Here is a 23,168-nt window from a genome sequence, read left to right as displayed (position 1 = left end):
TTTTTACATTTTGGCAGTTTCCATCCTCCATGTTTTTTTGTGGGAAAAGTTTCCTGGTGAACTGTCAGTGGTGAATTATACAGTCTCAGAAGCAACAAAAGTAATAAATAACAACATAATTGTTTAATAGAATAGAACACGGGTTTATGTTGATACCAAACACCGTAGCTGAAAAGAAAAACAACAGTGCCACCTAGAGACTCTAAATGAAAGTTACCGTCCACACTGATTGACAGATGACAAACAACATGTCAGTAAAACATGTCAAAATAAATGTTATCTCATTGTGACTACATGGGTGTGTGTGTGTAAGTTAATTACAAGTTATGTATGTGAATAATGGTAATAATAAGTTTATATACTACATTACTATATGTTATACATACATTATATAACTGTGTATAGTAAATTAACATAGGGAGAAGGGATTTAATAAGCTTTGGCTTCTTCCCGCTCCTTTTGAACAAATAAGTGTTGAGTGTTAAGTGTCTTGTTGTTTCATTTTGTGTTGTTGTCTTGTATTGTTGTTTGTTTGTTTTTAATTGTTCATCTTTTATTTTGTGTTTAAATAAATTCTCAATCAATCAATCAATCAATACATTTTTTAAGATATTCCATTTACAAATGTATAATGATGATAAATTATATCAAATATAATTAGGGCGGGATTATTACATAAAAAAATCCTGTCATTGTTGTACCTGTTAAGTCACTTTTGTTTTGTTTTTGTACCGATAGAAAAAAAAATACCATGGAGGAAAGTTAATACAAACACAAAATAACTTTGACCATTAAGTGAGTACCAAAAAAGTTGCCAATTCATTTTGTAATGATTGACTAACCACTAACCGTAAATGTAATTTTGTGCAACCAATGTATACAGTTATAAAAAAAGATTTAAGAGAACAAACTCAGTAAATTGCATTTTGGCTATTTTATATATTTTAGGGATTTCATTTTTTTTTTTATGGAATCCATACCGAATGTTGAGCATGTTTTTCTAATTTCATTATACTGGTGACAGTGACAAATAAAGATCAATCTATCCATTTAAATTCTCAGATTTACGGGACTGAACCCGGAGAATTTTGCCTTAATTAAAAAACAAAAACGTAAGCCTCTTTATTATTTAACCATTTGCCTGATTTTTTTTTCTGACAGCCAGTTAATAGACTTATTGTTTCAGCTCTCTGATATTTACCACTTGAAATATGAACTATGAAAAATGAAATTAACTGTTAGTGGAACCATGATTTTGGTTTTTGAATTGAGACTTAGAATTTGCAGCTGGATCACAAAACATAAAAAGTGTAACAGAGAACTCCAAACACATTTCAGCAAAAACACAGAATTTATTAATGCTTCCTTTCTTCTCTCTTTTTTTTCCACTGAAGCAATATTAAAGGAGATAGCCCATGTTTTTTTTTAAAGAAATAAAGAAATGTTGCATAGTACAAGATGATAATTACGGTACAAAAATATTCCATACACTGTTGTTCCAACACTTCATTGAAGCTACATTATGCTTCTAATGAGTATTCAAGATTGTCAATATAACTCTTTATGGCAACACTGATACATTAACATTCTGCATGTCTTTTATACATATATGTTAAAATTCAAGATTCATAATAAAGTTCTTATAGGGTCAGAAAATTTTATTTGCTGCACTTCATTAGTTTGTAAAAAAAATAAATTATAAGACCATTGTTTTCTTCAATTTCTTGATATCTAGCCATTTTCCATGGTTTTCTTGATAATAACCAAAATCATTATCAAGAAAACCATAGAAAATGTCTAGACATCAGCTCTTAAATTAAACTCTTATGAGGTATTTTTGTTGTCATCATTATATTTGTCCAAACAAATGTACCTTTAGTTGTACCAGGCATTAAAATGAACAAGAAATTAGAGAAAACAATGGTGGTCTAATCATTTTTTCCATGACTGTACACCCACAAAAGGGTGCAGAAGTATAAAAAAGAAACCAAATTAATGCATTAAGTACAAAAATATTTGCAATTTCCAAAATACAGTTTGATGATCAATATTTTTTATGCAAACTTGCAAATTATTCTTCATGTTTGTTTTTAACCTCTATGACCAAAGAGATGGTCACATGTGCACCAAAGGTTAAAAATCAAAATAATAGACTATATATATATCAACCTGTTTTTGATTAATAGTCAATCTGTTGTTACTGTATAGTGATTTTTGGATCCCTGATGGTGAGTTGGCACTGTAACTACTGTAAGCAAGACCATATGACCAGACTTGGCTCACATTTAAACTGCTGACAGGGCAAAAGGGAGGTGTGAGGTTTGGTTTTTTTTGGGCTCATTGGTTTTCACATTTTCTTACAAAATAAGCAAAATAAATACAGTTATAAAAAAAAAACCCAGCAACAACCAAATCATCATTTTCAACGCCTGCATGCTGTCTAAACTACATCTGAATGACTTGCAGATTTAAAAAAGCAACACAGCAAATTTTAAAACACGCAGCTACCCTTTCATATGGGAAGTTTCTCTTCCCTTACAAAATATGACTTTCCTGTTGTGCAAGAAAGGACAATCCAAGCATAAAGAGCTGTAAGAGAAAATTAGAGAACTTGAGGTCCACGTGAGCTCAGCCGGCTCCTCCGGTCTTGTCCTTCCAGCTTCCTGGCTGCTGTGGCGGCAGGTTGACTCTAGACGGCGCTGTCGGGTGCCGTCTTCTATCGGAGTCTATTAACTGGATGTGCATGGTGTTGTTGTCGCCGTGCTGAAATCCGGTGACGTTGCTGAGGTGAATATCACGGCCACGTGTATTATGGTTGCAGCAGGTTGGAGTGTTGGGGCTGGAAAACTGACGCTGCACAAACACAAATAAAAAGAGAGAGAAAACAACAGCAGTCAGGTATTATATATATATATATATTTGCTTGGAATAATAATAGGCATTTTTCACAGAAGATATTTTGACGAGTCACAGTCGATAATTTTATCTTACGATGACACAATATAGTAGCTTGCTAAGCTAACTACTTAGCTAACTTCTTGGCTAAGTATTTAGCAAACTAGCTTGCTAAGCTAACTACTAAGCTAGCTTTTTGGCTAAGTAGCTTGCTAAGCTAACTACTTAGCTAACCTTTTGGCTAATAAAACAAAAACTTTTACGGTTCCATAGTGTTTATGTGTTTATTTAGAAGGATCCCCATTAGCTCGACCCTAAAGTGGAGCTACTTTTAGTGGGGTCCGAATTTAAAACATAAATAAAATTAAAAATATATATTCACATAAAACGACAAGTATATTCATTCCAATCATGGCATGCTGCATCATAGTTTGACTGATTACCAACATAAATTAGCAAAAGTAAAAAAGTTATTATGTCAGGAGTATTTACATCATACAATGTCGTACAGTGTCATACATACATCATAGAGTAATTATTTAATGTCCTAGGAAAGCATTTTTTAATAATACTTTATGGCATTTAACTTTATTTTCTAATAATAAATACACAAAGAAAGAAGACAAACAGAGAAACCGACCAGATTTTTTTCATTTTTTCATGTCAATACCACAACAAAATTAACAGAAAAGATGAGCTGGAGGAAAAGCTTGTCGTTCATCTCCACTTTTTTTTTTTAACGAGCACAGTTATTAATAATAATGATTTTGTTCAGAGACAGACCAATATATCAGTTGATTGATATTTTCGGCCAATAATGGACAACATGGACGTCCGATTTCTGCACTAAAAACTTTAACACAACTAATAATGCAAAAAACAATGCTTGGAAAGGTTTAGAAATGGTTTTAGCTGTTTGTTTTAGTTGTATTTATTTTATTTCAATAGTCAGCAATTGACTGACACTGAACATGGGGTGGTGTTTTTTATTTATTTATTTATTTATTTTTATTTAGTAATTTATTCAGCTTTTTATTTATTCCTTATTTTCTCGGTTATTATTTCCAGAATTATAAAATATAAAAAATATATATAATATATTATGTGTGCGTGTTTATTATATATACATATATGTATATATACCGTAAAATTTGGCCTATAAGTCGCACTGGAATATAAGTCGTAGGCCGTTTTTCAGTCTCTAAAACTGTAAAAACAAGGTTTTCTATTGCTATTTGTTAATAAAAACATTATACATGTTATTTTCAATATTCAAAACATAACCTGTTAAGTAGGTTTACTTTTCAGATTGCGTTTTTTCAAACGCATTAACTTCTTAAGGAAATAGTACAACATCTGAACCATGAGCTTAAATTAACGTTAAACATTTTTTTCAACCAAGTATATTATTTTTTTCCCCTTTTTTTTTATTAACAAGACTGTTCCTGTTCCGCAATCTTGTGGGTCATATTTACTATGTCAGCATTTACCTTGGTCTATAGGTGGCACTGGTGTATAACCCGCACCCAACTTTTTAGATGGAAAAAAGTGCAACTTATACACCAAATTTTAAGGTATATAATTTTTTATTATATTCATATATTGCCAGATCAATATCTTTACATCGCGATGCGGTGGTGCCTATAAACACTCCCACTTTTGTCTGAAGGGGGCGCCAAAACACAAGATTAAAAGTTTATAGTAGCATAAAAAACAATTACTTCCACTGAGGGAAAAAAAACGTGTCCATTAAGATGCATTTACAGTAAATATATTACAAAGGAATACTTTATATCCCCTAATTATAGAAAAAAATCCAACATTAACTATTTAAATACCCTTTAGCAAAGTAAATATAGTGTGTTTTTAATGCTGTATATGGTCTATGGTAAGAAACTAAAAAAAAACCCACCTGGTACTGTGAAGAGAGCTGTTCCTTGAAAGCCCGCTGGGTGTTTTTTGCTGCTTTGCCTTGAAGTGGCTTCTCAGTCGAAGGAGGCGGCGGTGACGAACGTATGGGACAAACGGAGGACTTTCTCACTTCATTTGCTGGTCGAGATGAATGCGCATCTGAAAGTGAAACATTTATATTAAAAAAACATTAAGCCGTGGTTTGTTTGTCTGATTTGTGATCTAAAAAAAAAAAGTTTCCCCTTCTACTTCAGTGGTTTCTATACAACTTCCTTTTTACCTTTGAATCTTGCTTTGTCTTTTAGATTTGCAGAGCCAGCCATTTCCTGCAAGAAAAATATGGAAAAGTTGCATTGTAATACATCATAAAGTCTCCAATTATTTACATATACGTTTTGCATAATAGGAAATAACTGGTCAGCTATTGGGAATCCAAAATGGCACATGAAGACAAAAGAATCAAACAGCCTACCATTTTATTAACACTTGAAATCTTTGAAATGGTCAACTTGTGGGCTTAAAATTCTAGTAAACCATTAATCCAATGAATAAGTTGCCACTATGACTTTAAATTTGGGTTTTGGATTTTTTTTATGTTGTCAGACTGCTCTGTTTTGCTTGTGGAGAAGATAACTGGGGGGAAAAAGGGGAAACCACAAAACAGGTCATTCACAAGACTTAAAACAAAAGATTGGTGCGCTTTACCGCCTGTAGACTAGACTGACATTCATTTCCAATGGTTTCAATTTACACTGCACTTCCTCAAGTGCACAAAAGATATAAAAAATGTCAGCAAAGGGTTGAAAAGGTTGCTTGTTTTTGATAGAATTGAGTGAAACTTGCTGACTCTCCTTGTTATAGAATAATGAAGCAAAACCACATTTATGTCGTATGAGAAGGCAGACCCTGATGAAAGACAGATTGTGATGTGTCGTCCTTGTCACGCAGACGACAAGCACCTGTTTGGGTCCGATCAGGTTTTCACCTAAAATGAACCAAGCTAGTGCACTTGAAGGCAAACAAATGTTTGGTTGTTTAGTTTAAATGAGCTTCCACACCTCCACAAACTGTCCAGTTAAACACTTCGGGGTCATGTTAAAATAGGTATAATATAGGTCATAATTTGTTGCCTTGAATCTTCGTTTTACATATACTCATTATGTTTTAAATTTTCTTATCGTCTTCATTTGTTATTTGTTGTTTGTCTGAAACTTTGTTCAATGTGTTGAAGCTTTATTTGCCAGGACAGTCTTGTAAATAAAAAAAAAGGTAAGGGTAAAGTAAGTAAAGTTATATTAACAGGTTGATACCACCCTCACGTCTGTTTGCTAAATTTGAAGCTAACACAGGCTAACTTAGCATTAAGACTGAAAATAAGGGAAAGCAGCTAGCTAAGGTAAGAAAATCTTTCTACCATCATCTCTAACCTCCCATACAATGACAAAAAGTTGTTTTTATACTTCAGTTTTTGTACAGATTGAATAAAAGTACGCTTTAGAGGTGCTGGAAGACAAGAAATGTTATCTTTGGACAAAGCCAGGCTAGCTGTTTCCCTTTGCTTCCAGTCTTCATGCTAAGCTAAGCTAATAAGCTGCTGGCTACATATACAGTGTCCAACCATTACGAGAGTGATATCAATATAATTATCCTACCCTCAACTAGAAACCATCAGTTTTTCCCGATATGTTGAATTATTCCAAAGTTAATATGTTTTCTGGAATAGGGAAATATGTATTATTTGAAATAAAGTTGCATTATATCTTTAATTGCCCAATCTTGATCCACCCATGAACTGTGTTGAACACTGAAAATCCCCCTGCTGCAGCAGGAAGTGATGCATGTTATATTTCACCGTGGCAGCAAAAATACAGTGCAGAAACACCACAGCATTGGCCAATTTGTGACAAAGAAAAAATATCTCCTAGACAATTCTGCGTCATTCCTGTTGGGTTTAGACAATAATATTTTGTCAACAATATCCTAGAAAGAGACCAAATGATGACGTGTTGTTTGTTCTCCATTATTAAGGATACTTCTCTATAAAACTAATTCAAGCAAGAAATTGATACCTCTGTTTGTCGACCATCTAAGTGTCTGAATCTCACCTGAATGGGTGGGCGACCTGTTGGCGTGTTGTCACCAACGTCTTCACTCACTGCAGAAAAAGACCAAATACAATTAATGCTGTAAAATGATCATTTTGTTAACATAGTTTAGCGAGCATATATGCTGGAAGCAGGGTGAAACAGCTAGCCTTGCTCAAATTAAACAACCCAAGATAAAACGTGTTAATTAGTGAGATTTAGAGGTAGGCCTATTGTCCGACAGATTTTGTTGCCGTTTTGAACGAGCCAGGCTAGTTGTTTCCCAGTTTTCAGTTTCCCTGCAAAGCTAAGCTAACAGCTTGCTAAATGTAGCCAAAAGCCCAAACCCCACTCCTGCATTTCATAGTGCAGTCCCGCAAATGTTCCGCTATATTGCCGGAAAGATCTGTGTTGGCTTTGCGCCTTAGTGCGTTAATAGTGATGCTGCAAAGGCAAAGTGATATTCTGCCCTTTCATAGAGCAGCAGCAGTGCTGTGTAGTGGTGCAGTGCTAATAGGCTACACAGTTAGCTCTGTAGCAGTACAGTGTGTATGTGCTGCAGCAGTAGGTGTTCACTTAGCGACCTCCTTTCGTTTACAACAACCACCGGACACTGTGCACAATTAGCGATGCCTGTTTGTTTATGATCAGCGGCGGACACAACGTGGACAGTTAGCATGCTAATTTGTTTACAATAAGCGGCGGCCGCAGTGAACAGTGTTTCGATGACTCTCTGGAGGCTGAAAATTGGTGTGATCATTTGATCCCGGCATCCCGCTTTGAGCGTGTTCATAGTGGAGGCGAGACGTTACAGAGCCGTAAATGTCCCGGCATGAAACAGCACTATGAAAGGGGCTAAAGACTACGTCCATATTTTACATGTCTTTGGCAGTGCTGCACAATTAATGGAACTGCCATCATGTTATGGACTATCCAAATACCTAAATCACAGTGTCGGTTGTGTTTTATTGTGCTGCTAAGATGTCCCGGCAAACAAATGATATTCTACATATTGAATAAAAAAGTAGAGATATTCCAAACAATGACACCATGACCATTTTTCAATGGGAATTAGAAAAATTATTATTCCCCCGAATGTTGTGAATCATATCTCAATCCCAATATTAGTCAAAAATAATCACAATTATATATATTTTCCAAGTTGTGCAGCCTTAGCCTATGGCAAGGTAGCCGTCAAACACAAAAGACTAGTCATAAAAAACTCATATTTATAAGTGGTGGGGAGTAAATGATCATAGCAGACCTGAAGTCTGGGTGATATGAACCCTCTCAACCTGCTCGATCATGCCCTCTTCTTCCTTTTCGTCCTGGAAAGAGGAAGAGAAAAGGGACAAAAATAGCATCATGTCAACATTTCAAAACCACTCGGCATGACTTCAGAGTTCATGAAGAGATTTGTTCCTCACCAGTTTCTTCCGCACTTGATAGACAGCTTCATTGATTGCATATTTGTGCATCTTATACAGGTCTTCTACCACAGTCGCGCACTCTGTCAACAACAGAGTAAAGATTGAATGTTAAACCCAGATATCACAACCTATTAAACCGTTTTGTTTCAAGAGTTTCAGAGGTAAATGAAGGGGTTTTCACACCAAGGGCTGTAGGCCTTTGGTCGGGTGTTTTGTCCCAGCATTTCACCATCAGCTCCATCAGTGTAGTCAACCCAGCGAGCCCTGCAGCCTGAGCCCTGATCTCCTCCAGCGGTGGGCGGTCTCCCTCCGGGATGCGAAGCTGAACTAAAGTGGGTCTTGCATCTACAGTGAGAAGAATTAAAAAGGCTGTCAGAGGTAAGTGAGACCTCAATTACCTGGATATAATAAGGTCTGGAGTAATGCTAACTAGGGATGTAAACGGTTAATCGACTATCGGTTAATTGTCGAAAATAATTTAATCGATTAAATTAATTAATTGTAGGTTAACTGAATCTAGGACCATTTTATACAGGAGTTTTTTCAGTGAAATGTCATGGTGTCCCCAGCTGAGGTTGCCATTGCTTAATCTAGGCCACACCGAATTTACTTGAACCTAACGCGGGATTCTCGCGGGCGGCGAGAATCCCAGCACACAAACATGAGGCGCTCAAAACGGAGTGGAGTATGGGAGCATTTCAAGCTAATTAATGGTGACAAACACGCTAAATGTAAACTCTGCGGTACTACGTTTAAGTTCAGCAGCTCTACGAGTTCGCTTAGATACCACCTTCAAAACCTGCATGCAGCCCTGTTGTGGTGCGCAGGTGAGCCAGTGCACAATTATTTATGTATTTAAATTTTCTGTGCAGAATTTATTTTGGTTAAATGCCATTATCTGTACCCTATCCCAACTGGTACAATAAAACATTAATTGAGGAATATAACGTGCATTTTTTATTCAGTATATAAGCAATATTTTGCTTTACGTTACAGACACCGTGAGAAATGTATGTTCTCAGGAAAAAAGCCACTTATCAGTTAATCATTAATCGATCGATAAGGTCAATCAACTAACGATTAATGAATGAATCGATAATTTGCATCCCTAATGCTAACGCTTAAAGCTGCCGAGCTGCTGAGTCGGGCAGCTTTTGGCTGCATTAACCATTAACCCTCTGGAGTCCATCTATTTATTGAAAATACACGTTTTATTTACAGTATTAACTTTATTTATATATGATATGTAGACAAGCTGAGAAAGCCACTTAAAGTTCAATCATAGGAGCTTTCACAGTGTGCCATTTATGTTTCTAGACCATTTTTAAAATGTGAATTTTCTTTCTACAATGAAAACTATTACTATTTTTAATTTACGTACAAATAGACTGTTTTGTAGTTTTATTATTTATTATTTTTTCTGCTGTTTTTGTGTGTATAAATGGTAAATAAAAAATACATTTAAAAAAAGTTACATTTCCATAGAAACCTGTGTCTTTTGTTTGTATTTTGGGTTCCTGGCAGCTTTATACTTTGTTAATTAAAATAAAATGAAAAATCTGACTGATAGCCAAGTTTGTGTGGAGAAAAAGGAGCCATGCATGTGATGTAAGGACAGACTGAAAGATGCTAATCACAGACAGAAATTAATGCACAGGAAGTTGACAAATTTGAACCAAAATCTCCTGGACCTCAGAGGTTTAAGTGGCGTGAAACTAGAGTCTAACTTTTTATCTTTCAAACCGTACATCGTTTTAACTGTGTATGTCAGTCTTGGGTTTTAGTTTTGTCACCGTAAATGAGGGAAACCTCAGTGTCTTACGAGTTTAAATAAAGTGTTATATATCAGTGATGTTTACAGCTTGCACTGCCCCAAAAATAATTCAGATTCAAGCCTTTCCACATATTTAAAGCGTAGCTTTTTCTGTGTGTTTTGGTTTACAAGACAGATCAGAACCAAGAAAATGAACAGTACGCATGGCTACACTAATAAAGTCCTGCCATTCTTGCACCATGTGTCATTGTGCAAAAAATAAAGAACTCAAATTACAACAAAAAGAGAAAGAGAGATGTTTTGAGCAGAGACAGGGAGAGGCTTAAGAGAGGCATAAACAGCCACTTACTTGCATATGGCTGCTTCCCTGTGACCATGGACCATAAGAGAATACCATAACTGAAAGACAGACAGAGTTACATGCCAGGATTATTAATCATCATCAACAATAAAAATCAGTGCCAGAGTATTTGGATACCAGAGGGGAGGTGTGGAGCATTTGGGTGCGGTTTAAAAAAAATATAAAGAAGTCACCTGACTACCTGGAAGTTTGCGGTAAATGCTTTTACTGTACACCCCAGACCATTTCCCTTACCTGTTAAAGGACTATACCACTGATATTTTTTCACTTCCTACCAAGATTAACCCTCTGGAGTCATGAAAGCACTGGGGCAAAACTTCTTCATGATGTTGCAACATAAAAACGAAGCAGCATGGAGCCCTGCTGTCAGCTTTTTTTTTTTAGAAGTTTCCATGTCCAATTTAGTGCATCAACTCTTTTTCAGCAAAGGTTAAAAAAAAAACCCACCTCGACCAAGTGTAAATGTTTGCAGGTTTTTCAAATTTTGCAGTTTGCATTCAGCATTTTTAATGTAATATTTTGTCTTTAATGTTTTTTGTGTGGGGTTTTTTTGTCAATTTGTGTGTGTTGTTTGTGTGTTTTTGTGTGTTTTATGTGTGTTTCTGTCATTTTTGGGTGGTTTTTGTAAAAAAATAAAATTAAAAAAAAAGTATGTTTTTTTTCGGTGAGTTTTTATGTGGGTTGTATTGTTTAAAAAAGTGTTTTTATGTGTATTTTTGTAATTTTGTGTGTGTTTTTTTGTGTTGAAAATTATCCACTTTTTAAGTTGTTTATAAATGCAGAATGAAAAGGAGTCAAAAACCGACAAAATAGCCCCAGACTCCAAAGGGTTAAAGTTGCTTGGTGGTGATGAATGACCCTTGCGCATGTTTAAATATACGGAAATAACAACCTATTTGTATCTTCCCATAGATAGAAGTCAAAATGGCATCTTTGTGATCATGTAAAGCTTGTTAATCTACACTCAAAAAAATAATACTGCATATTACTTAATTCAATCAGTGCAACATTTTTACTCTTAAAAATATTGAGTTGATTTGAAAGCTCTCAAATCGGTTGAACAAAACATGAGTAATGAGTAAATTTAAGTAATATTTTCATGTACGTCTGAATTAATTGACTTGGCTCGATTACCACATAAATTGAGTGAATGTAACTGAAATATTATGTTAACCATATGGAAAACCTGAGTAGTAATCACTAAACAAACTGAGTAAATATAATTAAAAACATTTGTAGGATATAACTGCAAATTTGCTTATGATTTACTTAAAAAAATGTGTTGTACTGACTGATTTTACACTTATTACAAATATTTAAACCATGTAATCTGTGAGTCAAATATTAATTTATTTTGAGGAAGTAAAAATCTGTGTATCATTCGTTCTTTCCATTTTCAATTGGCAATCAAAAATCAAATAATGAAAAATGTACTGGTTATTTTGTTATTTGTTTTTTATTAAAACAGGTGTTATAATAAAAAACAAATAACAAAATAACCAGTCAGATTCCTGTTGGAGTTCTACTAATTCATTTTTATGTAGTCAACTCAAATACTCATGATGATATTCAGCATTTATATTTAGTATGCATACCTTTATATTACTGTCACATTTACAGGCTCCCTGAATCATTTCTTAGAGTGTAGTTATTGGAGGTTTGGTGTTCTTGTACCTGTAGATATCGGAGGCTCTGGTAGGGCTGTATGACCCAAGAGTAAAAGCCTCAGGCGGCATGTAGCTGATTGTCCCGCCTTCTTCGCTGTCCTTCTTGGAGGGCCGCGTGACACTGTTGTAGACACGGGCAAGGCCAAAATCTGTGAGCTAAGGAAAGAAAATAAGCCAGAAAACCACATCAAGACACCATAAAAAAATCCATGCTGTGATTTGGTTTCAAAAACTTGGAAGCATTTTGGAGATTTCTGTATTTTCTGCAATTGGATGATGAGCACTTTGGTCCTGTAAACTGTTGAGAAACCCACTTATTGGAAAAACCTAGGAAAGCCGTTCATCCTCTAAATCAGTAGTTCTCAAGCTTTTTGAGTCGCGACCCCCAATTTAACATGCATGTTGTCTGTGACCCCCGCTCACTGAACAGAATCTCACCCGCACAGTTCAGATCATACAAACTCGGTTGATACGATGAATTTTGGACAAATAATGAAGCAGACAACAACTAAAACATCTCTGTCTGTGCATTCATATATTTTTTATATTTTGTTACTTTTAACAAAATTACCAAAAAATTACATAAAATTAAGCAAAAAATGACTCAAATTGACCAAAAAATGACCACAAAAAGACACAAATTGACAAAAAAAGACACAAAATGACCAAAAGAGACACAAAATGACCAAAAAAAAGACACAAAATGACAAAAAAAAAGACACAAAATAACCAAAAAAAGACACGAAATGGCCCAAAAAAAGAAACAAAATGACAAAAAAGACACAAAATGACCAAAAAAAGACATTAAATGACCAAAAAGACTAAAACACATTACCACATTACCACATGAACACTTGAACACAGTGGAGACAGAGCTGACTTCCAAAATGATTTGGTGACCCCCAGAAATCATCTCGCGACCCCAATTGGGGTCGGGACCCCAAGGTTGAGAATAGCTGCTCTAGTCTAGCTTCCCAGTAATATCCAATTTATTCAATTAAACGACTGTTTAGTGACCCCAGTATGCAGAAATTCACATACAACAAGCAAGAGAAACACATTTGTAGTCCATGCAAAAAAACATAGGAAACTTTACAACCATAAACTAGAGACCTCATACACGTAAGTACTTAAAAGTTTGATGGTAAAAACCCTTACACTACCTTTTTTTTTAAATCAAATGCCATTTCTGCTTATTATCAAGTTACAACTTTGAGGGTAAAACCATTAGTCTCCATAAAGTGTGTAAACTGACGTAACGAGGCCTGGCCTTCCCTGAAAGCCCGGTACTCACCTTGGCATTGAGATCGAGGTCCAGCAGCACGTTGCTGGGCTTCAGGTCCAGGTGGAGCAGCGCAGGAGACAGAGTGTGGAGGAAGTTTATACCCAGAGCCACTTGGTGAGCCAGTCTGAAGACCAGCGGCCAGGGTGGAGCTCCGTGTAAGGTTTCCTGGAAGATTTTAAGTTACAGATTTACAAATATTGGCCATTGTGTTGTGCTGAGCTACACTTACTTATTTAGAACATAAAGCAAAAGGTTGATCAATCAATCAATCAGACTTTATATGTATAGCACTTTTCATACAAGAGAGATGCAACATAAAGTGCTCTACATAAAAAAGGAGAAAGTAATAATAATAACACCCCACCCATCCTATTAAAAACAAAGCACAAACTGAGGAAGCACCATCTCAACACTGGAGGCAGGTTAGAAATTGATTAGATAAAAAAAATAAAATAAGATTTAAGAAATAAAAGTAAATAATTGATGCAAGTAGGAAGTATAGATTCAAACTGTTAGCAGCTTCAAATGTCTGGTTGTTGTAGGTTGGGTTGTCCGGATCACGACCGTTTCAGAGCAACAAGAGTTTTGGTTTGTTTGGGTGACTGTGTTAACTGGGACTTTTAACTAAATGTGTTTAAAAATTGGTTCAAGCATTGCAGCAACTTGCCATTTTTTTTGCATCTGATTGACTTTATCCATGTGGCAAAGTATAAACGTTGCCTTTGTGCCAAGAAGGAGGAACAATTAGAAGAGAGAAAAATAATTCCCGTATATAATCCGTTTGAAGTCTGAGTAGTATTGACCAATCATGTCTGGGCTGACTTTTGTTTGGATGCAGCAAAAGCATTATAGCGGTTATTCTGAACCCCAGAAATATTGGTCTTAAATCGTCCCATCGGCTATTGGACCAATGGGGCGATTTAGCCTCTGGTGGCAATATTAACACAACTCTTAGGTCGCTTTCACATATAAAGTCTGGTAACAATGTTGCATTTTTCATTTGGTGTGGTTTACTTCCACACTGTGCTTTATCAAGCGCATCCAGCATTGTAAACAAATGTCAAGCTGTTGACACTGTCCTTCGTCTATTGAACAGAGCAAGTCACAGACTTTAATATATCGGTGGTGGAGATTTTCACTTTTATGCAGCATTTAACTGATGTGCAATTGAATCCATTAGCCACCATTCTGTTGGAAAATAATTTGTTGTTTTTGTGTGTGTGTCATGTGATCATCTGACCATATTTGGATAAGGGCCTTTACTTCATCATTAGACCACATTTGTCCATGAGACATTTTTCAAGCCTGCCTGCTGATGATATCAAAATTCTGCCCAAATTCACCTGAGAATGCCTTGTGTTTTTGTTTGCTTCCATCCTTTGGTCCGGACCGTGTTCTCACCTCCAGTAAACCGAACTCAGGCGCACTTGGAAGTGAACCGAGACCACCGGATTTTAGCAGACCAGAATTTGGTTCTTTGGCCCGCACCAGAGTTCATTTGAGCATTCACACCAGCAAAAACCAAGCAGACAATCTGACAAAGCACACCAGGGTTAGTGTCAAGCAGACCAAACAGCTCAGGTGTGAATGCCCCGTATGGGCTGAAATATGAGCCACCATAAACTGAATTTGAATTATTTATATTTGAATTTGAAATGCTTAACTTGAATAATTGCATTGAAAAACTGAATCTGAATTGGACTTTGAAATTGTATTTATTAGTTTGGAACTGAACATTCAGTTCTCACAATTCTAATTCAATTTTCTGCGATGAACATCCGGGTAGTTGAGGCAGAGCAATCGAGCACGGATACATAGAGTGCCTCTTCGGCCAATCAGCACCTCCGTTTTCTTTTGTAACATTTGTTGCCACCTAGTTGCCATATCGTCTCTTCAGCCAATCCATGGTCAAGCCAGTCTAACTTCTTGCTCCGTTTCGTGCCGAGTGGCAACCGGGTGGCAACAAATGTTACAAAAGAAAACGGAGGTGCTGATTGGCCGAAAAGACACCATGGCAACCGGGTGGCAACAAATGTTACAAAAGAAAACAGAGGTGCTGATTGGCTTTTTATAATGCAATTATTCAAGTTAAGTAATTCAAATTAAAATAAAAATAATTCAAATTCAGTTTCTGGTGGCACATATTTCAGCCCATAGCCCCCTTACTCACCAAAGAGCCAATCGGCTATCGTACCAATAGACGATTGAGGAGAGAGAGTAATGAGTACTTCTTCCAGCTGGTTACCTGTAGGGACGCCAGTGATCCTCTCTCCATGAACTCCATGACCAGACCCAGCTGTGTGGTCTGGCCAGAGGGTGGTCGACCCCTGAAGACCCCTCGGACCTGAATAACATGCGGGCTGCTTCCTTGGCGCATCATGTCGATCTCACGCTGCAAAGGCGCATTGTTCCTGTGTGTGTGTGTGTTTGCATTATGAGTAACTGGCAACTTTAGTTCACTGCAAATAAAAAAAGTCTTGGTAGCCGCTTACCCGTTGTCATAGTGAAGCAGTTTAATGGCCACATCGGAGCCCCATATTCGATGCCTGGCCTTGTAGACTTGTCCAAAACCCCCGGAGCCAATCACCTTCCAGCCCTCGAGGCTGGAGTCGTCAATCATCGCTGGTAACACAAAGCTAGACAGAGCCATAGTTCACTGGAGGAGGAAATTATTAAAGATAATTAAACCCTCACTGGCCAACAGAATAAAATATATTGTTCCTCTAAAAATACAAAAAAAGAGGATCTTTACAGTCAGGAAGACTGGTTTAATTCATGGATGTGACAGTGTCCTTTTTAAAAAAAAAATTACAATACAGTTATAAAACATTCAACATTAATGGTTAGGGTTGTGGCGATACTCTCAGCTCACGAGACGAGAGGAGACACGATATTGGGTTCACGAGAACGAGACGAGATTTTAAGAAAACTACAATGACAAAACATATGACTGGACCAACAGACTTTTATTTAACCGAGTTGCACATGCGTTTTGAAATGTTTTATTATAACTCTTTACATGCATGATGTAGGCATGGGGTTTTAAAAGTTAAAATAAGATAAATTTAAAAAAATAAAATCCCCCAGAGGGATTAATGAGACTCCGAAGGTGACGTATGGTAATCGCTTAGCAACAGTTTCGACCCTGATCTGTGATCACATACACGACGGATTAAACACGGGAGACGCACCTGTGGCTACCGTCACTAACTGCACAACATCAGCAGCTGATCAAAACAAAGCAGCATGGCTAATTATCATAAAAATAGCGATCTTGAATTTATCGCTAACTGCACAGAGTGCTTGTTGTAAACAAACAGAGATCGCTAAGTGAACACCTCCTGCAGCAGCAGCACATACCACATACGCACTGTTTTGCTATAGAGCTAACTGTTAGCCTGTTAGCACATACACACTGTACTACAGAGCTAACTGTTAGCCTGTTAGCACATACACACTGTACTACAGAGCTAACTGTTAGCCTGTTAGCAGGACTGTGCCGCTTAAATTCGTTCTTACTCTTCTTAACGAGCCGCCGGCCCCTGCGAAGTCATCCTGGCTGCTTGCTGCTTCTCCTCCTCTTTTTCGTTTCATTTTACTGCCCCCACAGGTCACAAACAGAAGTTTGATAACTCACAAATCTCGAGAGACTGATTTTTAACGCGACGAGAAATATCGTCGACTTTAATCTCGCGAGATGGTAAATAAAGATTTTACACTGTTATTCGAAGACAACTTTTAACAGGATTGATATATATTCTCTTACTTTTAGGGCACAAAATTGTTTCAAGAGACAGTTCACCCCCCAAAAATTTTTTTTTCCTCTAACCTGTAGTGCTTTTTATTAATTGTGAAGGTTCTGGTGCGAGGTGCAGAATGTTTCTATGACTCTGGAAAATCTACAGAACTTGTTGTGAGCAGTTTCATTAAGGAACTATCTTCTGTCGAGTAGCTTTAAGTTCCCTCATGAAACTGCTCACAACAAGGTCTCCTGATTATTTCTGTAAAGCCACATTGCTGTTGTTTTTTCAAATTATTTTTGATGATTTGAGCACCAAAAATGAGGTACCAACTTGTTCCTTTATATCTGAGAAAAGGCAGAAAATCACTATGGTTGTATTTCCGACACGCGAGAACTCACAACAAAACAATCTAGATTGTAAAACAGCACTAAATACTGTAAAAAAGAAAAAGAAAAAAAAGGTGTATATAACCATAATTTATTTAACATAAAATGTATTTTAAAATATGGATAATATAGAGTAAATATGTATTTTTTTAAAATCTGTAGAATATCCAAGGTTTTTATTTTATTTTAATATGATGGCAAGTGTTGCTGCCAGATTGTTTACTGCTCTATTGTTATTTTTAACATTAAATGTAACATTTAACAGTAGGAAAAATTGAATAATACTGAGAAAAAAATCTATAATGTACCATTATATTAATTTAGAGATTTTAACTTCCATTTTATGTTTAATATTTGTAATAAAATAAATTTTCCCTGTTTTGTGGCACTTAATATAGAAAAAACAAGAGATATCCTGTAAAATAACATGGTACTTTTTTTTTTTTTTTTTACAGTGCAGGTAAGATATATCTATATATGTGTGTATGTATGTATGTATGTATATATAGATATATGTATGTATGTTTGAGGGTCTTTTTTGTTAAATTACTGTGTAATATTATAAATGTATGTTGTTTTTTTTATCAAATCATCTTAACTTCATCTCAATCTTAACATTTATTATCATTTATTAATTTATTTATTAAAATTCAACTATTTTGTGCCGTTAAAAGAAGAGTGTCTTTATACAGGTAATTTAATTCATAAAGTCAAGTGGTTTATAATCAAATGACTGATTTTTAACTGAATTCTGTTGATTTTATTTTTTAAATAAATCAATAGTTTGGTCCATACAATGACAGAAAGCAGCAAAAAAAAATCCAAACATACATTATTAAGAAAACAAAGAAAAACAGGAAACGCTCATATTTGAAAACCTAAAACCAGCTGGATTCATGACCTCATTGACAAATAATAATAAAAAAAACATACATAAAAACAGCCTTACCCCCTTTAAACTTAACTTTAAAGGTGTGTTTTTACATGTACCATGCTGTCTTCATTCACACAGAGGCCCCTAAACCCAAACGACACAACAGGAAAACCACATTCAGGCTACCTGACACATATCAGGAAGCCCCAGGGGGTGGACAAAATAATAGAAACACTTGCCATAATACCTTTTCCTGAGATTGTGCCAGTTAAACCTTCTAGTGCTTTTATGTTGTATTGGATTACACCAGACTACATAATCTATCTGCCTTCTGAGGACTTCTATTAAACCTCTGAAGTCCAGGAGATTTTGGTTCAAATTTGTCAACTTCCTATGCATTAATTTCTGTCTCTGTTTAGCATCTTTCAGTCTGTCCTTACATCACATGCATGGCTTCTTTTTCTCCACACAAACTTGGCTATCAGTCAGATTTTTCATTTTATTTTAATTAACAAAGTATAAAGCTGCCAGGAACCCAAAATACAAGCAAAAGACAAAGGTTTCTATGGAAATGTATGTTTTTTTAACCATTCATACACACACAAAAAGCAGAAAAAATAATAAATAACAAAACTATAAAACAGTCTATTTGCATGTAAATTAAAAATAGTATTACTTTTTAATTGTAGAATGGTCTAGAAACATAAATGTCACACTGTGAAAGCTCCTATGATTGACTTTCAACTAACTTTCTCAGCTTGTCTACATATCATACAAATAAAGTTATTACTGTAATTAAAACGTGTGTATTGTCAATAAATCGATGGACTCCAGAGGGTTAAATCTATTGTCCATTCAATCTAAACTATGAGCTTAACATATTTACTTTACTTAACATACTTACTTACACGACTATACCATAAAAGATAAATGAATAATAGGGTAATACCAAATAAAACAGCCACACAGTGACAGTTTCCCGGTTACATCAACACCACAGACATTTAAAATGCAAATACGAAGGTGATTTTTAAGAAATGAGAATGGGGGAAGCACTCACCTTTAGGAATATACAGTTCTTCCTCATCACTCGACCGAACAGACAGAGGAGGTAAAAGTAAAAACGCTGCTGCTCATTCACTGACTTTCTACTGGCAGCAGCTGGTTCCACCTCATCAGACTAAAGCAGAAGCGAAACTAAAAAAAAAATGTTTAAACTTCTGCTTATGGACCGCACAAACAGGCAAGTGACGACAGGATTTATTGATTTATTTCTTAAACTTTATTCCTTGTCTCATTTAATGACAGCTCGTGTGGATGTATTTTTATTTATGAGAGTTTTTTGTGCATTTATTTTATTCTAACATGTTTTTTTATTATGTGATTGCCTTATAAGTTACTGAAGTTACACTTTGAATACCTTTAAAATTAAAAGAACAATCTAATTATCAGATTTAGATAAGCTTTATTTGTTCTGAAGCTAAAAATTAAAAGGAATGGACAATTTTCTTGTTTATTGACTCTTTCAAGTCGTTAATATTCCCTTTTATGTCCTTATCTTATAGTTATAAGCAGGGAAAATGTGGTTTACAACATCTTAGATTGTTTAACTTAACATACTCGTCACAAGCTCTAGATTTTTATGGCCAAAAGTATATCAATTATATAGAAAAAGACTATAAAAATGCTATTTTGAGTTTTGCCAGCAGGGGGCGCAGTCTGGAAAAATGATTTACAGGAAATCAGTGTAGTTACTTTCAAACCACTGACAACCAAACCTGAATTACATGATGATGTAATCCAGCACAACTGGAAAATGATGAAAGTTGTTCAAACCAAATCAGAGCAAGGATTTTTCTATGGCGTTCCATCAGGTCTTGGTGTATTCATGGTATATTAATTATTTTATATTATATGACTATTTTTATCCATTCTCAAAAAACTCAGTGGAGTCTTGGGCTATTCCTGCCTGTATACACCATTTTAAAAATGTTTAAATGCCATATTGGTATTATTTTTTTCAGCACAACCTCACCCATATGACCTGATAATAATTGATTTTTAATTCTGACGTACTGGATCAACAATTAGAACCAAAAAGAAACAAAGAAAAACCAACAACAAATGTGATCTTGTGATTGTGTGTAATTCTGTCATCCAGCTCTATTTTTTCTTATAATCATTTTGTGTATTTGGAAGTCTTTTTTGGTCATTTTGTCTCTTTTTTAGTTATTTTATGTCTTTTTTGGTCATTTTGTATCTTTTTTTGGTCATTTTGTGTCTTCTGTTGTTGTTTTTTGGTCATTTTGTCTATTTTTTTAGTTATTTTGTCTATTTTTTTGGTCATTTTGTGACTTTTTTTTGGTCATTTTGTGTCTTTTTTGTCATTTTGTATCTTTTTTAGTCATTTTGAGTCTTCTGTTGTTGTTTTTTGGTCATTTTGTCGATTTTTTTTAGTCATTTTGTGTCTTTTTTAGTCATTTTGTGTCTTTTTGGGAATGTTTTTGGTAATTTTTTTATCTTTTTTTGGTAATTTTGTGTCTTTTTTAGTCCTTTAGTCCAACATAAAATGTGATTTTGAATCTTTTTTTGCTTTCAAAACACGATCATGCTCAATATAATTTGTTGCAAATGGGAACAAAGGTGTCAAATATAACATATAAGAGGGTTACATCCAGTTCTATCATTTTATACTAAATATATTTGAGTTTGTCTCCAGTTTTACTTGGTATATCATCATCAAACTGAAACTGGCCTCATGGAGTTTACAGCCAGAACTTTAGAGGTAAATTTACAGTAGGGCTCCACGCTGCTGCTGCTGTCATGAAGAAGTCATGATTTGGCGCTTTTGGAGACTCCAGAGGGTTAAAAAAAAGGGCCTAATTCAGCACCAGATGTGTGTAACAAAAAATGGGTTCAACCCATAAATTGTTGTAATTCATCCGACATAAAGCTGGAAATTGACTTCATAAAGTCATACATTAATGTTCTGAATCCTTACACACCTTAATTTCATTATTCATTAATTAAGTCATTTTTATTCGAGATTTCTGACTTGACACCACTGCCCACAACCCTCAATTCTCTATAAAAGGGGGCTGAATGATAATTCAAGCTATAAATGTTTTGTTTTTAAATGTTATAATAATAATAAGTGAATTTGTATAGCACTCTTAACACATAAAATGCAGCTCAAAGCGCCTCACAGTATGGCATTAAAAAGAAAACCCAATAGAAATTAAAAATTAAGAAAAAATAACTAAATCAATAAAGTAATCAATAAATAAAAACACTGCAAATAACCCCCAATTCTCTATAAAAGGGGCTGGAAGATAAGGGGTTAAATACAAGCTATAAATGTGTTGTTTTTTATTCAATAATAATAATAATATTAATAGTAAATGTATTTATATTGTGTGTTTCATATGTAAAATGCAACTCAAAGTGCTTCACAGTATGGCATTAAAAACAAAATAAAAAAATAATAATAAATAAAAGAGTAAAATAAAATAAAAATAAATACAAATAAAAGTAGCAAATAAAAAAAGGATAAAAACTAACTACATTAGCTGAATTCAAATTCTTGCTGTCTTCAATTATTTTATTTTGTTTAATTTCTGTAAAGATTTGTAGACTATAAGTAAAATACAAGAGTTGTCCTTTAAATGTCAATGTTCCTTCAGATGTTACAGGATGTATAGTGTAGGAGGTTACTCTTCCTGTCTTTGACACACATAAAGCTGCACCAAGGAAACCACTGTGTAAGCAAAAAAACAACAACAAAAAACAGCAATTCTTCTACTGGATTAGAAGTTATGGCGACAGAAATAGGGCTGCAACTAACGATTATTTTCATTATCAATTAATCGATAAGATGACGTCCTCAAATCTCTTGTTTTGTCCAAAACCAAAGAGATATTCAGTTTATTGTCATAAAGGAACAAAGAAACCAGAAATATTCACATTGAAGAAGCTGAAATCAGAGAGTTTGGACTTATTGTCTTTACAAAAACTGCTCAAACCAATTATTATTATTATTATTATCAAAATAGTTGGCAATTATTTTAATAATTGATTATTGTTCGATTAATCGAATAATTGTTGCAGCTCTAGGCAGAAATATGTTAACAAAAACAGCTGCCAGTCTCTCTTTTTACAAAGCCTGTGTGTCACTGAGTCCAGTTGTTTGAAAAAAAAAAAAAAAAAAAAAAAAAGCAGGAAAAACCCGTCTGACGTCAGTGGAAATCCCCTGTTTGACCCAGACACGAATCAACAATAAAAAAATAAAAAAATAAACCCATATATTTAAAATACTATAAATGTGCACTTTTATAATACTAGATTCAATACAGATTTATGTTAAATAAATGCAAATAATAATAATAATAATAATAATAATAATAATAATAATAATAAATAATAATACAAAAATATGATATATTTTAAAACGGCAATAAACACCACTTATATTTCGAGTTGGGGTTATTTTAAATACTATAAATGTGTACTTTTATAATACTCGATTTAATACAGATTTATGTTAAATAAATGCAAATAATAATAATAAATAAATAATAATAATTAAAAATATATATATATATATATTTTAAAAACGGCAATAAACACCACTTAAATTTCGAGTTGGGGTTACTTTAATAATAATAAAAATAATAAATTGGGGTTAATTAAAATGACGCCGTGACCGCCGTGCGGAGCCTGAAGTATCCGCCCAGACTGCGACACAACGAGCTGTTTTTC

General features: G+C 34.8%; 1 protein-coding gene across 1 annotated transcript; it reads right to left on the bottom strand.

Moving 5' to 3' along the window:
- Positions 1–1,332: 1,332 nt before the first annotated feature.
- ripk3 (receptor-interacting serine-threonine kinase 3) lies at positions 1,333–17,143 on the bottom strand. Its single transcript, XM_059354197.1, has 13 exons — positions 16,927–17,143; positions 15,900–16,063; positions 15,653–15,818; positions 13,417–13,572; positions 12,130–12,278; positions 10,444–10,493; positions 8,504–8,665; positions 8,318–8,400; positions 8,155–8,218; positions 6,912–6,961; positions 5,087–5,132; positions 4,808–4,965; positions 1,333–2,853 (listed from the first exon to the last, which is right to left on the bottom strand). The coding sequence occupies exons 2-13, from the start codon at positions 16,055–16,057 to the stop codon at positions 2,629–2,631; spliced, it is 1,467 nt and encodes a 488-aa protein (XP_059210180.1). The 5' UTR covers positions 16,058–16,063; positions 16,927–17,143; the 3' UTR covers positions 1,333–2,628.
- Positions 17,144–23,168: the final 6,025 nt, after the last annotated feature.

The sequence above is a fragment of the Centropristis striata genome, chromosome 17 (genome assembly GCF_030273125.1).
Source record: "Centropristis striata isolate RG_2023a ecotype Rhode Island chromosome 17, C.striata_1.0, whole genome shotgun sequence".
Classification (NCBI taxonomy): domain Eukaryota; kingdom Metazoa; phylum Chordata; class Actinopteri; order Perciformes; family Serranidae; genus Centropristis; species Centropristis striata.
This window is presented reverse-complemented; position numbering and strand designations above follow the sequence as displayed.